At 42.4% G+C, this 15864-nt stretch overlaps 1 protein-coding gene and 1 long non-coding RNA gene across 2 annotated transcripts in view; both read left to right on the top strand.

Annotated features, from left to right (window-relative positions):
- LOC118431821 overlaps window positions 1-170 on the top strand; it is a 5732-nt gene extending 5562 nt beyond the window's left edge. The window contains exon 2 of the long non-coding RNA XR_004833009.1: window positions 68-170. This is a non-coding gene — a long non-coding RNA (uncharacterized LOC118431821). The remainder of the gene's footprint in view (window positions 1-67) is intronic.
- A 10169-nt stretch (window positions 171-10339) lies between these two features.
- Window positions 10340-15493, top strand: LOC118432394 (bone morphogenetic protein 4-like). The gene is made up of 4 exons (XM_035843947.1): window positions 10340-11184; window positions 12879-13093; window positions 13480-13743; window positions 14265-15493. The coding sequence occupies exons 1-4, from the start codon at window positions 10683-10685 to the stop codon at window positions 14814-14816; spliced, it is 1533 nt and encodes a 510-aa protein (XP_035699840.1). The 5' UTR covers window positions 10340-10682; the 3' UTR covers window positions 14817-15493.
- Window positions 15494-15864: the final 371 nt, after the last annotated feature.

Raw genomic sequence — 15864 nt, forward strand, 5'->3', positions numbered from 1 at the left:
CATTGCATGAGATAGTAGATATTCGATCCATTTTTCCTGTCGCTAAGATTGATGTCCTTACTTACAGATGCCCGCAGGAGACGCTAACTCCTACCGCTAACAGCCTACCGGACAACCTGAAGACCGGAGGTTTCAGTGGCACCAAAAGGCCAGAAGTAAACGTTAGGTTGATGAATAACAATCGTGAAAGCGCAGTTTTGTAATGATCCTCATGGACATTGTGTTGTATTTCTTCCGTTCATGTTGAGTGTTCGCTTTGGAATTTCGCTTATTTCGGTGGTTGTTCAATAAAACCTGATGTAAAAACATGTGGCTGTGACAAGTGCCTTTGTTTTTATTTACATTAGTGAACAGTCGAGATAGTCTACCTTAAAGTTTCTATATAAGGAGCCAAAAAGTTAGGAAAGCACCGCACTATGTTCATTCGTTTATTCAGATCTCAATGAGACTTTACAAGTAAAATCTACTCTTCTTGGGGTCTATGATACAAAATACAGAAAATTAAAATAACATAAGTCAACAAGTATAGCATAAAAAAACAACAAAGTGAACGTTCTAACAGAAACCCGATTTTAAACCAAATCAGTCAAAGTAAAGGTAATCAGGAGGTATCAGAAGTAAAAACAATGTTACATGAATTAAATAACAGCAATAAAACAACATCTTTTCTTGAATAACATAAATAACTAATATTAAATATGTTATGGACAACCCTGATCGTATTACTTCCATTATACTGCCTCCCCAATGTCAACTCTCTCATGGATAAGAGCAGGTTAAATCTGTCAGATTATATATATATATATAGCTGTGGAAGAAATCCATAAATTGTTTTAAGTGTGGCATGAGTCAAAGATATGTTCTGTGCTCTGCGAAGTAACTTTGTGAAAGTCCCATCTATTCTGTTCTGCAGTTGGCAAGTAATAATAAGACTAGAGTTCGGCGACCTCATACCTCCATGAAAATTTAGAGCTTTCGTAAATTTCATGCAATTGACTAACACATTAACATTATTAATCACAAAGTGGTTTTGCAATTTTTACATAAATTATGCAAATAATTTCCTCATTACCATATTTGGTATCTGCTTATATTCCACCTATCATAATTAACATGTGTTACATGTATTGAGGTCCAGTTGTTGAAAACAATGGAACTATACAATTTCCTCATTAATTATGCAAATTAAGTCCTCATTTGCATAACATGTACATCATTATGACCATCCTTGCCTAAGCTACCTGCATGCCTAAAATGCAGGCAATCCATCGTTCCTTTCTGCAGTAATCCTCTTTGGAGTGTCTTGACAAAAACACCCCTGCAGTTCCACAATTACATGTTAGGGGGCTGAAACTTGCCCCTCTTGTTTATGGCACTAAAAGCTATCTACTACCTAAATGTCAAGACCATAGCATGTCTGGAACAAGAGATGCATTGAAAAAACTGCTATGATAGAATATTCTCATTAAGTATGCAAATGTACGCCTATTTTGCATAATTAGTATCTTATCTTGTAAAACATTGTCTAAGGTACCTACATACCAAAAATGATGAAAATCCGTTGTTCCCTTCTTGAGTTATCCTCTTCAGAAGATTTTGACAAAAATGCCCCTGCTATCCCAAAACTACACGCTAGGGGGCCCAAACATATGTCATTTCTTCCTGAGCACAAGAGCTATCTAATACTTAAAAATCGTGACCATAGCATGTTCAGAACACCGAAATAGCAAAACCGGAAGTTGCGCTGCAGTACCAAGGGGAGCCGCTAGGGGGCCCAAAATCTAATCATTTCTAGCTTTTGTCACACACAACCAACACACCAAGTATGAAACCAAGTGACCCTGCCGTTATCGTGTTTACACACAGACACACAGACACACAGACACACATAAAGACACACACACAGACAAACGCAGGGTAAAATATAACCTCCATGACATTTCATGGAGGTAACAAGCAGATTAAAGGCATTTATTTATTTATGTGTTTTGTCTATCTGTGTCCACAGGTAGCCCGCATGACTACAGAAGGATTCACTGGCCAGCAAGAATCCCAGTCGCGGATGAATTGGATTACCAATATATACTAATAAATATCAATTGCATCATCATGAAAGCAAAAAAAAAGAGAAATCAATGAAATAGCAATATTCAGGCAAACTCACATAATACAAAACACACCAAATAAATGAAAACACTTATACAAATCATCACTTCCATCACACAGTAAGGCTAAGTAAAAGTAAGGCCAGCATCATGTGGTCACGGTCAGTCTGAGTTAAATGTCCACCGTGCCCAATGAGTAGTCCATCTATTGTCTCCGCTTTACTGCAATCGTACAATAATTGCGGTAACCTGTTATTATAGAGGTATGTCCGATGTCTATATATCATCTATAGTCCGCTGCACACTCACAATAGCTGTCTATCCAGATTGCAGTTGTTGTCACGCAAAGAAGATTCCCCTCCGAATTGGCGGTATTGTCACAACTTATCAAATATGCAAATAATCAGATTGTCTTGATTGATGCAACTTTGTGTTCAGACCACAGATAACTTGATATGATGCAGAATATCCTTAATTCAAGACTCTCAAATCTCATGAGAAATGAGAATAAGAATATCTTTCCCTATAAGAAAATGTATAAGCAGAAGTATTTGACGAAAGTTTGACAGAGTTGTTACCAAGGTAACCAATCCAATCTTTATCACGCATCGCTGATTGGTCGAAAAAAGCTTCGAGTCACGATGGCTGAAGTAGCTAACAGACGCACACACCAAGAACAATACCTCCCACACGGAGGTATACGGAGGAGAAATTCTGATACCTGAATGGAACTAAACACATAAACAAATATGATCGCATTCGGCTTTTGCTGTTTCCACAAGGACAGTAGGATGTGCTTAACATTACATGTATCAGGTGGCGCCCCTAAGCAATGAACATTGCAAGTCTCTACATCAATCAGTCATGTTGTGTTGGATGGCGATGAGTGGGACCACCACGCTCCATTGTATTCTTCAGGCACGCCCTGCAAATTAATTATCCCCTGTGGCTATGAATAAATAGGCTCTCACAGGTGATCTTAAAGAACACAGTACCATCGTTCTATAAGGGAAGCAAATGCATGCAGGGTTTTCCCAGTCTTTAGAAAAAACGGAAACTGCAAGTCACTTCATCGCAACCACATGTCTGAAAATTGGTACTCGTCTGAGTTGTAAGCTCGTCTGGAACTCGTTTGGATTATTAACAAATCACCGGCACCCAGATAGAACATACACCGGGCACCGAACTTCAGAAACCGCCCGTCCTCCGGTAGAGAAGCCGGGGTGGAATACTTCACCTCGGGGGCAGACATTTTAACGAAGGGTTTGTCGTAATAGATAAAGGTAACCCCCAGGAAAGTTGTTGTTGTCGTTGTGAAAATTTACCCAGAGCCTGACACAACTTCTTGTAAGGTAACAAAGGCATGGGACGGTCAACTGAATTGGGGCATAACGCACTTAACTACTAGTAGCAGCGCTACAAAGTATACTTACTTTAAATGATCTTGTGAGGCACTGTTTGACGTATAAGATAGTGTTCACAAACTGAAGACAAACTGTAAGTGTAAATTCTATGTACGTTAAATGTTAGATTGGATGTTTCATTTTGTTCGTGGTAATGCAACTTGAAAAAGATGCTGCCCCACCCCCCGGCCTCGTTTAGTTGGACTCTTCCTTCACGCTACACTTGGTTAAGAACCTGAAAGTGCACAGTGTCGAATATCAGTCTTCTTTTGTATCTAAATGACGGTAGCAAACGTGATAAGTGAATCCTTTAAGGAAAAAGTTATCGCATTGGGCCAAACGGATCCGATTGCATGGAAGACATCAGAACGTGCATCAATTTTTGCCATTTTAAAAAAAAGTGCAAAAATTCACATCAAATAAGCATCTACTATACACCTACCCATCACATAAAAATCAACACCACAGCAAGTCCAGGTGCAAAGATATAACACAAAACGTGCTGCTGCAGTACCAAGGTTAACCAACAGGGGGCCTCAAGTCGCGACCTGCACTATCACCATCCCCACACCTACCCACCTACCGAAATCATTGCAAACCTTCCAGCAGTTCTTGTTATATACCCGTACCCCACATAACTTCCAGAGTGAATTCTGTATTGCAACGATACCTCCATTTTCTTGGAGGGAACTATACTGTGAATAGTTGCAAAATGAAAAAAAAATGCAATAGATGGCCAAGAATATCGGAAAATGTATACTTATGTAAGAAAAAATGCAAAACGTACTGGTTTTGTAAACATTCGTACGTTGGACATTTTATGTTCTGCGTGTTCTGCCATTTGTTCCATCTTCCCAACCACTTGGCTCATAGTGAAGGCAACCTGTTTTTGCCCAACTGATCTTTCCGTCGCCAAAAATCCAAACTTTCCCATTGAGGCTTTATGAACAATGCCACCTAGCGATATGTGCGAAATTGCAGATCCCATCGCTTACAACCGAACGCAGATCCTGTGACGTCATCAGCAAGGGTAAATCACGTGATATAACATTCATTACTTTGGCGAGCTTAGCTATCGTTACCAGCTGTGTATGAAAGTCCCACCAACCACCTTCCCCTGGCTTTGAACAGGAAAATGAGCGTATCAGACGGTCAATAATGGTTGCTAGGAGACCACATTGTGAGGGGAAAGATCGTTTGGGCCGCACAAGCTGTTTTACATCAGTCTTCAATAGACAGCACATTCTGGATTGGAACATTAGTACATGTATATATGTACTTAGGCTACACTGATTCGGTTATATGGATGTCATTTCTGGGCATCCCAAAACTGATGCGAACATGCGAAAGAAAGTTGACATCATAATGAAATCTAACTGACGCCTGAACACACATAACATCGTATACTCTATGAGGTCTAACTTCACCGAGGGAAGAAGAAATCATTTAAAGACTTTTTTCAGCCTTCTGATTTAAGTAATAACCCTTTCTAAGGGGACTATAGTTGCGTCGTGTGTGGCGTAATTTCGGTCGGAGAGGTAAAAAGATCTAGACCTTTACCCCCTGTCTGTACTTTGCATGTGGCACTGCTAAAAGAAGTTACTAACTTGAGTGCGGTAAGTCCTCGTCTGTCACAAAGCATTAAGAAAATTCGACTGTAGTCTGAGCTTAGATTGTACTATATGCTAACAACTGTATTGTGTTCATTCACTGACATTAAAAATAGATGACAACAAAGGTCATGTAAGGCCAAACTTGACTTCTTTCTTTTTTTCTACATAAAGCCATGTTGATTTGAAGCCACCGTGGATCTGCTAAGCCACCGAGGATCTGCTTGGAGATTGCCTTCATTTTATGTGGAATTAAAGTGGTCATGATGGTCAAATGAGCAAACACATAGAGTATGGTATATTATAGATAAATAATAGTTTTGTTACTTATGGCCTAGGTAAACGACGATTGTCTAAATGATACTAGTATGTTTATATCAACTGCTAAACATGTTTCTAAAACACTTAATGTCTATCTATATGGCCCTATATCTGTATACCATAAAAAGTTCGAAAATACCAGTTTCCTCAGGACACCCCTGTAACTAAAATGGAATGTTCTGGGGACTGCTTGATCGCAGATTGAACCAAGCTGTTGATATAGCCAAGAACCACAGGCCGCTGAGGATTTAGTAGAAGCCAGTTATTGCACAACGGATTACCGCACACTTTTGTTAACTTCACGGAATCCCCGAATCCCAAACCGGTGCGGTCCAGCAAGATAACTTCGCATTATTGCACCATCCGGATAACAGCACGAAATTCACTGGCAAATAGGCTGTGCAATTTAGCGGCTTCAACTGTATATTGATACTCGCGAGATTTTGGCTAAGCTCTGTGAGACTTCTTAAGCTTTCCTTGCTGGAAGTATTTTAGAAAAATCGGAGAAACAGGCTAAATTGCCTGCAAAGTATACGTAATTCAGTCGGAAATCGACGGTTAAGTTACAAATCTCTCACATATTTACTTTAGCTTAGTTTACTATTAGTATCTAGTATACACGCTTTTAGGATAGTTTGGTTGCTGAAATAAAGAAAATAGAAATTGGACAAATCAAGTAGATGGTTTTCCATAATAGTAAACCAATTATAATTGCTTCGTCGGGCTAAGTACAAAGGTTGTAATAAAGTAACAAATGGTGACATAAATAATTGAGATGGCTTCTAACACTTATCTTGGGTTCAAAATACCCTCCTCTACATTTGTAAGTCTTCTTCTCGTCATTGGGTGATGCGTTTGTACAATATACTGTAGTATTATCGAATCGCATAAGAAAGAAATGAATATTTCAACACCAGAGTATGGCTAGGCGGACAGAGTGTTTGCCTTACATTCATTCGGTAGGTCGTGAGTTCGATCCCGGCCGAGTCAAACCAGACTTTAAAAATGGTACACGCTCGTACCCAGCGCCGCGAAGAAGCCATAGGTTTAGATTGTGGGCTCAACCAATACACAAATAAAACTATATGGAATCCACATCTGTCATTTTGTTTTGTTTTGTGTTTGTCTCAATTACCTTTGGTACATATGCTACTTTCTCTGCTTAGCACTGAGCACTAATGAGGAAGAGTATCGGAGTTAACACAAATATAACTACCAGTGGACTAGCTCCCTGCCGTAGTGGCTTCGCAAATGAGTGGCCCAAGGGCTACAGAAATAGAGATGGGCGCCACCCCTAAGTAGACGTTGTTGTAACTTCGTGCGTTACGATATTTGCTACAGACGCGCCTGTTTGACTACAGGGGCCTGGGTGATGGCCAATGTTTATGCAGCTCCAGATTTGGGGAATATGTTTATTTGCCGAGAGGCCTGTCTGCTTAGGCCACGGTGATGTGATTATATGGATGACACCCTTTGGAAACCCCAAAACTGATGCGAGCGCGCAAACAATAAAAAAAGTATTCCTCACCCCAAATATAAGGAGTCAGAAAGGTTGAAGAAAGGTTGAACAGAGTGTGTTATACGGAATAATGGAGTCTTTATCGTTCTTTCACATCGTCTTCTTTGAACTTAGAATTTACTTTACCATTCTATGACAATAGTATCTGTTCCCGACATTTTTCAAAATTTATTTATATGTGCTCCTTTCAAAGCTACTCTGTACGGTTTGCAATATGGTCAAAAACTGTATGATACAATTTTACACTTTACATCCGTACAAGATATGAAGCGCTTATAGGGCCTTCACACGGAAATCGAATTAGTAGGAATCAAGCCGAACCAGTCGGAATGAAGTATTTGCAAAATTCGTAACACATTCGGGGCCATTCCGAGTTGGAATTCCAAATTGACTTGATATCCCCTTCACATGAGAAGGAATGAGCAAGAATGCCGTCAGAATGAAAATTATTTTCTATTCCTGGGAATTCGTAGTGTATTCTAGAAATTCATACTGCATTCGAGATCTTCTTTTGGTCACATTCGGGAAGGATTCGAAGCGGCTTGCCGTTTCGGTTCTCCATCGAATGAGATAAGAACGTTTCGAATAATGTTGGAATGCCACAGAATGCGGTCAGACTGCAGTTAGAATAGTTAGAATCCACTTGGAATGCCATTCGATATTTCTACACTTCGAATGCACCTCGACAGTTTTTGACATGTCAAAAACTTTCGAGCCAGCCAAAAGAACGGGGACGAATATCTGGAACCAGACCGGATGTGTGACGTCAGCAATGGGTCAAAAGTGATTGGTCGCCTATATCGCCCCCGTCCCGGTTGAGGGAAGGTTGATGGGTTCTGATGTAAATTGCTTCATTTCTCCCCTTAGGAGGTAATCCTGTTCGGAGTCCAGTATGGTCAAAACCTTCTTTTTTTTTTGAAACGGATGAAAATTGATCCGCGCGGGGATGTCATACATAGAATTGAATCAATATGGCCTAACACTCAACAGACAAACCACCAGACACCTCTAATGACTGACAGATCGTGTCATCATTAGGCGGGGAGGGTCCCATGGGCCGATATCTCACTGGGACTTTTGGTATCCGTAAGTGGTAAGTACCGTCTCCGTACGAACACGTGGCGATTCCCACGGATTTGGGAGCACACAGACACGCCGTAGAAATTTGAGTGCATGCAGAACTTTCTCTGCGTCCGGGCTGCGGATTCGCCCTCCGTACGTGCCAGTACGGGCGACGCACCTGCCATGTACAGCCTGAACGTTTTCAGGAATACGTGGCGGACGTGGCCTCCACAAAAAACGTACGGACAAATTGCACGTACGGCGGGTTGTGCCCCAGCATTGCATCAGAACAATGGACGTACATGTAGCATTCGACTGTCTTCTTCTTTTTATTGCAATCAAAGCCATTCAAACTGGAAAAAGAAATAGAATAAAGGCACCAATACCACCGAAAAAACATGAATCTAAAGGAAATGATTCATATTGCCATGAAAACACATTTATTGATAGGTCAAAACAAAATATATAATGAACTTTGACGTGAATTTCGGTAATACAAATTAATGATTCAGTCGACTTTTGTTTGGACACAACTATACGCGAACTAAATACGGGATATCCTTCTTATACACGCGAACACCACTGCGATGTGCTAAATATTACGTTACATGTATTGAATGTTACCAGTACTAGCATTTTCACCTGCAATATATTTCTGGTCGTTAGAAGGGCGCTTTTGAGCCACGAAAAATCGTTCATCTTTTCATATGGTTTACACACTTGTAGTAATGTGTTTAGGAACGACATATACTGTTGTCATAGCGTTACATTTTACTGCTCTACCGTGTGTGAATAGGAAATGTTTTGGACATTTTGTCATAAATGATTTTTATCAGCGTGTGTCTATTTCCTGACCTGCAATATATTTCTGGTCGTTAGGAGGGCGCTTTTGATCCATTGTGTGAATGTTGTCGCATTTTCAATATCATGATAGGGCTGGGTATCGGTACAGCGTACCGGTACAAAACCGGTTTTTCTTATTGGACCGGTCCAGAAAAACCGGACCTGAAAAAATTAGGTGGACCGGATGTTGGACCGATTAGAAAATTAACAGATTATTTTATCAGGCATTCACACGTTTTGACGCTTGCAGTTGGAAGAAAATGACAAGAGTGAAGTAGAGTAGAGTTTATAGTAATTTCTACCAAGGTTTACAGTCAATCGTACAGGTGCAGTTAGCGTTGTAGGATTTTAAAACGCCAGTGTAAGTCTAATACTCCGCCAAACAGATTTCTTTGTAGTGAAATGGACCATTGGTATGAGTCATACTGAATCAGGTCCAGGTTCAGGTCCGGACCTGGACCTGATCCTCTGGACCTGAACCGGACCTGGACCTGAATTTTCTGTACCGGTACCCAGCCCTAATCATGAACATTGAAAAACGTTCCACCGTGTCCACTCCACCGTGTCCGTATTCAACTTCACACTATCATAGCAGATAAACACTGTATCGGGGTATCTGGACCGGGTGGGATTCGTCCGTTCTGTTTCATCAACTTGATAAAACCTTATGATAGTCGTGTTCATTATCGTTATTATATCATGGCCGTCATTCTATTCTACAAGCAAAAAGAAAGATAGAAGTCCACGCGTTTGCGTGACACGAAGTGTTTGGCTTGGAACACAAGGCGTCCCGGGTTCGAATTCTGTACTGTTATCGAACTTGTGCCATTTGGGAAAGGCACTTAATAAGACTTTCGTCACTTCGAATTCTCTCAGGTGGAAATGTGTACCCAGGTTTGGTTAGGGCCGTCCCTCGGATAGGACGTTATTTAGAGGAGAGCGCGTACAAGAACCCACCACACAGTTCGTTCGTTCGTTCGTTCGTTCGTTCGTCCATAGCCTTTTAATCAGCCGTAGGCGGTCACACAGTAGGAGTGGATAAAATTGTGGCATAGTCTTACAGGTATCGCTATATAGGGTACAGAATCTTCAGCAAGTTAAAGTTGGTAGGCTTAAAAAAGAAGAATGCTCTTGCTAACACAACTTAGCCTAACGCGTGTTTGTAATTTCCCGCAAAAACTAAGCCCCGATCAGATTCAAACTTTCGACCAATCACAATACAAAACGTCATTCCCTTGAGTGACAGAAAACGAAACGTGCCGGAAAATTCATGATGAGGCAGCTACAATACAATTGCTTGTTATATATATTTTCAATAAACAAAATGCAGATAATATTCTGTGCGTTTTGAGTCACAATCTCTCTTTTTTTATCGGATACATGTTATTCAAATTGTATCCTCAGATGCTCAGATGCATACATTTTCTAGCCACACAGGGCTAACGTCTGTAAAACTTCCACAATTTCCTGTTGGAAGCTACAGCAAACGATAAATGATTTGATACAGCCCTATAGAGCCCTGCTTTGCGTGTGAACGCGCACAACAGACAGGACCGGCGCCATTCTATTTACTTTCTCATCGAACGTTGGGATGGTGAACTCGTCACAAGGAGAAACCGCGAGGTACAGAACTTCTTCAAAACGTTTTGCTTTTGGTCTTTCCCCTTACGAAGAGTTGATATGTTAGACTACAAAGTCTAAAGAGGACCCGAAAGTTGTGAAAAGCAGGAGATTTGTGAAACTTGGCGGCTTGGATATTGTTGCAGTGTTTGGGAGGCGTGGCGTTTTCCCACACTTGGAAAGTTTCAGTCTCTCCAACATGGCGAGGCTTGTGAAGATATTTGTTCTAGTTCTCCTTATTTTTGCTGCTTCTCAAGCCTTGAAGATGTCTAAGACGCAAGCAAGGCGGGTCAGGAGGGCAGAAAGCGCGGAGAGAGGTGAAAGAACTGCGGCGGAGGTTGTGGTTGGAAGCGCCGGGCGGAACACGAGTTATCCTCGGGAGGAGGCGATGGAAGCGCCGAGGAGTGTGGACAGTCGTCTCGGTGTAAACCCGGGAGCAGAGACGGAGCACACACGGGCTCAGCGTACAGCTAATCGCGCACACGAAGCTGTGGAGGGTGCCTGTGTCCGAGGCCGTTGCGTGCGGGGTGGTACCGGGAGGAGGCCGCGGTGCCCTCGGCGCAGGTCGCGCCCCGGCCCGCCCGTGGTTCACCTGTACATGCGGTACCTGACGTGGCGGAGTAACTGGCAGCCCGGCGGCCGGAGGTGGCGGGAACAGGCGCTGAGAAACTCAACTGTGTACCAGGTGCTGCCGTGGAAAGGTGAGGAAATACTACTTCCTTTAAACTTGAAAAAATAGCCATTGTTTACTTGAAACATACGGCTTGTTTACACATGCAAAATATAACAATACTGACATTACTCTGTATAATTACTTTCATTAAAATCGTTTTCGCATTTCTAAAGTATCTCTCCTTCAAGTTCAACATTATGACGTTATAGACCTTGTTCCAGTAATGTCCAGCTTCAAAATTTCTCACTCCAGTGTTAGGATGTTGGCGGTGTCTTGCACGTGTCAGATAATGCTCGGCATATATGTTATGGTTGATATAACTACATGTACACGTTTATCTAGGACCTAGGGGAAAATGTTGTCTTCCCTGTTTCCATTCCTACCCAAGACTTTTTAGGCCATGGACAGTTAAGTCAGTCACAAGTAGCTAATCCTTTTTATTCAGCCCGCTTTCTATTGAAGTAGAGACACTGCTTGTCTTATCTAATGAAAGATGTATTAAATTTTGACATTGAAAGACAAGTGTCTTCATGCATTTCAGATTACTTTGTTGAACTGTATTGTAATATGTAACGTTTATCACTAGAGTTTTGGCCAACCTAAAAAAGTTACAGGAAAAAAAAGATAATTCCTACCTACTGACCCTAATTTTTTTTTTCAGGACTGAAACAGGCAACACAACATTTTTCCAAAGACTTGTTCACACTCAAAAAAATGAAGCGGCTTCAACGTGCAAGCCGCTTCAACGTGCAAGCCGCTTCAAAAAAATTACGTTCACACTCATTTCAGACAATCCGATTAATCGCACAAAATTCCGTACCTGAACTTCAGGTACTTTTTTACAACATTGTTTGCAGGTTTTCTCAATCCCACTCTTAATAGTCTTATATCATGATCCAGAGAGAAAGATGTTCAAAGATATGCTTGTTTTTTTGTGATTTTTTTTAGCTTGCTGTGTTTCCTCTCTCTTCGCGTGATAAAAAGCTTTGTTTGCTTCCCATTCCACTTGCCTTGACCCTACAGCGTTTTTTTTCTTTCCAGACATTATCATTGGGCACAAAAATCAGTAACGTGAGCAAACCTGTCAATGTGGCGTGTGTTCCTGCTACCGATACCTGGATATATAACCTCCAACAGGGGGCAAATCGGAAATTTGCATAGAATCTATCCCGCGTTGCGTTCACACTCGCGATTTCAGCCAAGCGGCTTGTTCACAAGTGTCTCAAACTACCTCCCAGGGATGGATTGCAAACGAGCCGGATCGGTGAAAATCCAAGCCGCTTGGAGCGTTCACACTCAAGAAAACGATCCGGATCAAGCGGCTTCCACGTTGAAGCCGCTTCATTTTTTTGAGTGTGAACGGGGTCTTATAAACGCCAGCTAGACTGGTCCTTTTTATAATAGTTGAGAAGTTTGAAATAGTTTTTCTTCCTTTATTACTGTGTGAGATTGGACCAATCAGATCTGTGCAGTGTAACCAAAACATCTACTATGAAGCCATCAATGTCTGCAAAAATGTTGTTTTATATAAAACTCTGGGAATATTGGAGTCCTTGTCAATTCTTTATCTGTAATTGGTAATTTCTTCGGATAAAATTCCACATAAACTCAGTATACCCATTAGAGTACCTTCCTGTGCAGTAATTTCTCCCGTGGAGCCCTATTTAAGGAAAAAGAAAAAAAGTTAGCAAGAAGAACTCAGAGGCTCTTTCTTTCATACAGTCAACTGGAGAAGAGGCATGGGGAACTTCAAGTTCAAGGTCAACTGCCATGTCTCCAAGGTCAACGTCATCCGTGAGTCGGAGCTGGTGCTGACCTTCAGCACGACCTTCCAGAGGGCGGTGAGGAGGGGCACGCTGCAGCCGCCGTACCGCCTGGTGCTTCTGAAGGTCATACAGAGGTCAGGGGTCAGGACACATCGTCACCTCACCAGCAAGGTCAGTTCTGCTGCCAAGGTCATTCCATGGAATTTTCTGTAGGTTCTCAAATTTCATGTTCAAATGTCTGTGAAGTTGTGAACGCTCTGTGGTTTCAAGAGAGGAGAGAAAACTGCAGCAGACCTTGAAACTTTTTTTCTCAACTTCTTCAGGTGAGTTGTTGTGGGAGTTTTCCAATATCCTTAGTCTGAAAGGTGCTATATAATACAATGCTTTGATGGTGACTTAATTGAACATCTTTGACACCCTGTAGATGTAGTATTCAACTTTAGATGTAGTATTTCAACTTTAGATGTAGTATTTCAACTTATTTGTCATTTGTCTAACTGAAATAATTGTATTCAGATCCATTATCTTACTCCATCCCTGCTGTTGTCCCTCCCCAGACGGTGTTTGGTAACGAGACGGCTCCGTGGGTCATCTTCAACATCTCCCGCCTGGTCCAGACGTGGCGCTCCTCCTCCCGCCTCAAGCACAGCCTCCGCCTCACGGTCGTCTCCATGGCAACGGGCCTGCAGGTGGACCAGCGAGTCACGAAGCGGCTGTTAGACACGGCGCGAGAGGCGACCTTGCTCGCTGCGTACGTTCGGGAGGGCGAGAGGAAGGAAGACGTGTTTCCTGATCGCTCCGGAACCGAGCCGAGACAAACGGTAAGAAGTCAAGTGGCGCAGCTAAAGCCTTGTTGTTCAGGATCCTCTGATCATCAAGTATGTTTAAAAAAGACAATTTTATACTGCAGTGCTCTCAACAACGAAAACCAACAACATGGGCTCCCAAACAATGAGGGGGACTGAAAAAATTTCAAAGCTGGAGACATTCCTGCCTATACTATAGATCTGTTGTCATTGCAAAAGGCAAACACTTTGTTCAACTTCTGGCGCATTTCGCATCAAAACAGTGGTTTTCTCAGGTGGGTATGACATAAATAAAATACAACACGGTGTATTCCGCATCACCCTCGGTCCCAGCCCTCCCGCGGGTCGGATCACCCTTCGGCCTTCGGGCGATCCGACCCGCGGTCGGGCTGATACCTTGGGCGATACGGAATACACCGTGTTGTATTCTATATTTATCATTTTCTTCTACATCTGTAGCTAACTGTGGTATACATTAGGGGCAGTTTTGATATGTTTGATAATGAATAGCGTATGATGTGTTTATGTTGCTTTAGCCGAGACAAACGGGGAAGGAGGAGAAGTCAAGGTCATCTCTGCAACCTCTGCAGGACCGCGCCGCGTCTCTCGCCGTGCTGCGGCGGGTGTTGCTAGGCAACCATACCGGGCACGACACGTCAGGCGAAGAAAAGCCCCAGGGTCCTGAGCTGCTGAGAGACTGGCTGGCATATCGCGGGAGGAAGCAGTCACGACACAACAACGACACGGGTTCAGAGGGCAGAGGTCGCAGACAGGTCGAAGAGTGCCGTCGCCATGACTACCACGTAGTGTTCGATGACATCATCCTGCCGGAGTTCATCCTGCAGCCCCCGCGGTTTAACGCGTACCGCTGCGGCGGCGCGTGCACCCGGCCGTTCCCGTCCCACATGAACGCCACCAACCACGCCATGCTGATGTCGCTGCTGCACGAGAGGACCCCCCACAAAGTTCCCGCGCCCTGCTGCGTCCCGCTGGCGTACTCGGCGATCTCCGTCATGGAACAGCACGGAGACAACATCGTGGTGAAGCCGTACCCAAACATGCGCGTGGAGACCTGCGGATGTAGGTGAACTCACTCACTATCCATGGCAGGGAAACAGAAATAGGAAAAATATGGAGACAGATGAAAAGGCGCAGCATAGGAACTGCGAGAAATTTCTGACTGCAAGTGAATATGGTAAACGAAAATCATGATGATAAACAAAGGAAATTTCAAGAGCACAATGTAGAAGCACGGTGACAAGACCGTTGTGAAGCCGTACCCAAACATGCGCGTGGAGACTTGCAGCTGCAGGTGAGGAAGAAAAGCATTTCGGAAAATGAAAAACTCAAACAAAAAAAGCAAGCAGAAAACGAGCAAATAACACATTGAGAAAGAACGGCAACAATGTCGAGCTGAACCCAAACGTGTGTGGAAACCTGCGGGTCCAGGTGAACTTGACAGAAAAGGCAAAATCAGCAAAATGGAAAAATGACATGAAGACAGATGAAGAAGGTACAGCACAGAAACTGTACAATGCTTGTGTGGCTGCAAGTAAATATGGAAAACAAAAAGTCATGATGAAAAAAAGGGAAATGAAAGAGCACACTGGAAGTGTGAGATAATTCTGTTAGCCCAGGAGCTGAGGACATAGGCAAACACCTGGTTGAGAAACGACAAAATTATGACAAAAATAAGCAAAATTGAAAGCAAAGAAAAAAGCACAGTTAACATATTCTGTTCAGCCAAGCTTCAAGAAAACTGAAAGGAAAAATAGAGAAGTAAAAGAAAGACTCAGGCCTTACAATTGCAAAGCTTATTGAGTGAAACTGAAAAGCATATTGAGGTTAAGAACTCTTTTAAAAGTTGTCAGCATGAAAAGACTCAGTTATTATTATCATTTTTTTTTAAACATGCACCAGTTTTCTTGATTGCTGGTCAATGCTGGACCATTTGTTTCCTCTGCATATTGGGAAAAGTACATGATTTTAAGTTTCCCCTGCTGCAAAGCAATTAAACACTTTTAGGAATGAGTACATGGCATCCTATGGGATGAAGTACATACAGTATTGTTACCAATTGTTATTATGTTCACCATTTAAGTTAAAGGCAGCTGACCATTGCTGCCTTATCTTTTT

Source organism: Branchiostoma floridae, chromosome 15 (genome assembly GCF_000003815.2).
Source record: "Branchiostoma floridae strain S238N-H82 chromosome 15, Bfl_VNyyK, whole genome shotgun sequence".
Classification (NCBI taxonomy): domain Eukaryota; kingdom Metazoa; phylum Chordata; class Leptocardii; order Amphioxiformes; family Branchiostomatidae; genus Branchiostoma; species Branchiostoma floridae.

What these genes read in the sequence shown, in the direction of transcription:
- LOC118432394 (XM_035843947.1), top strand. Translation starts at nt 10,683, where the DNA reads ATGGCGAGGCTTGTGAAGATATTTGTTCTAGTTCTCCTTATTTTTGCT. An exon ending in CCAGGTGCTGCCGTGGAAAG is followed by an intron (nt 11,185 to 12,878) that starts GTGAGGAAATAC and finishes TCTTTCATACAG; the next exon opens with TCAACTGGAGAAGAGGCATG. An exon ending in ATCGTCACCTCACCAGCAAG is followed by an intron (nt 13,094 to 13,479) that starts GTCAGTTCTGCT and finishes GTCCCTCCCCAG; the next exon opens with ACGGTGTTTGGTAACGAGAC.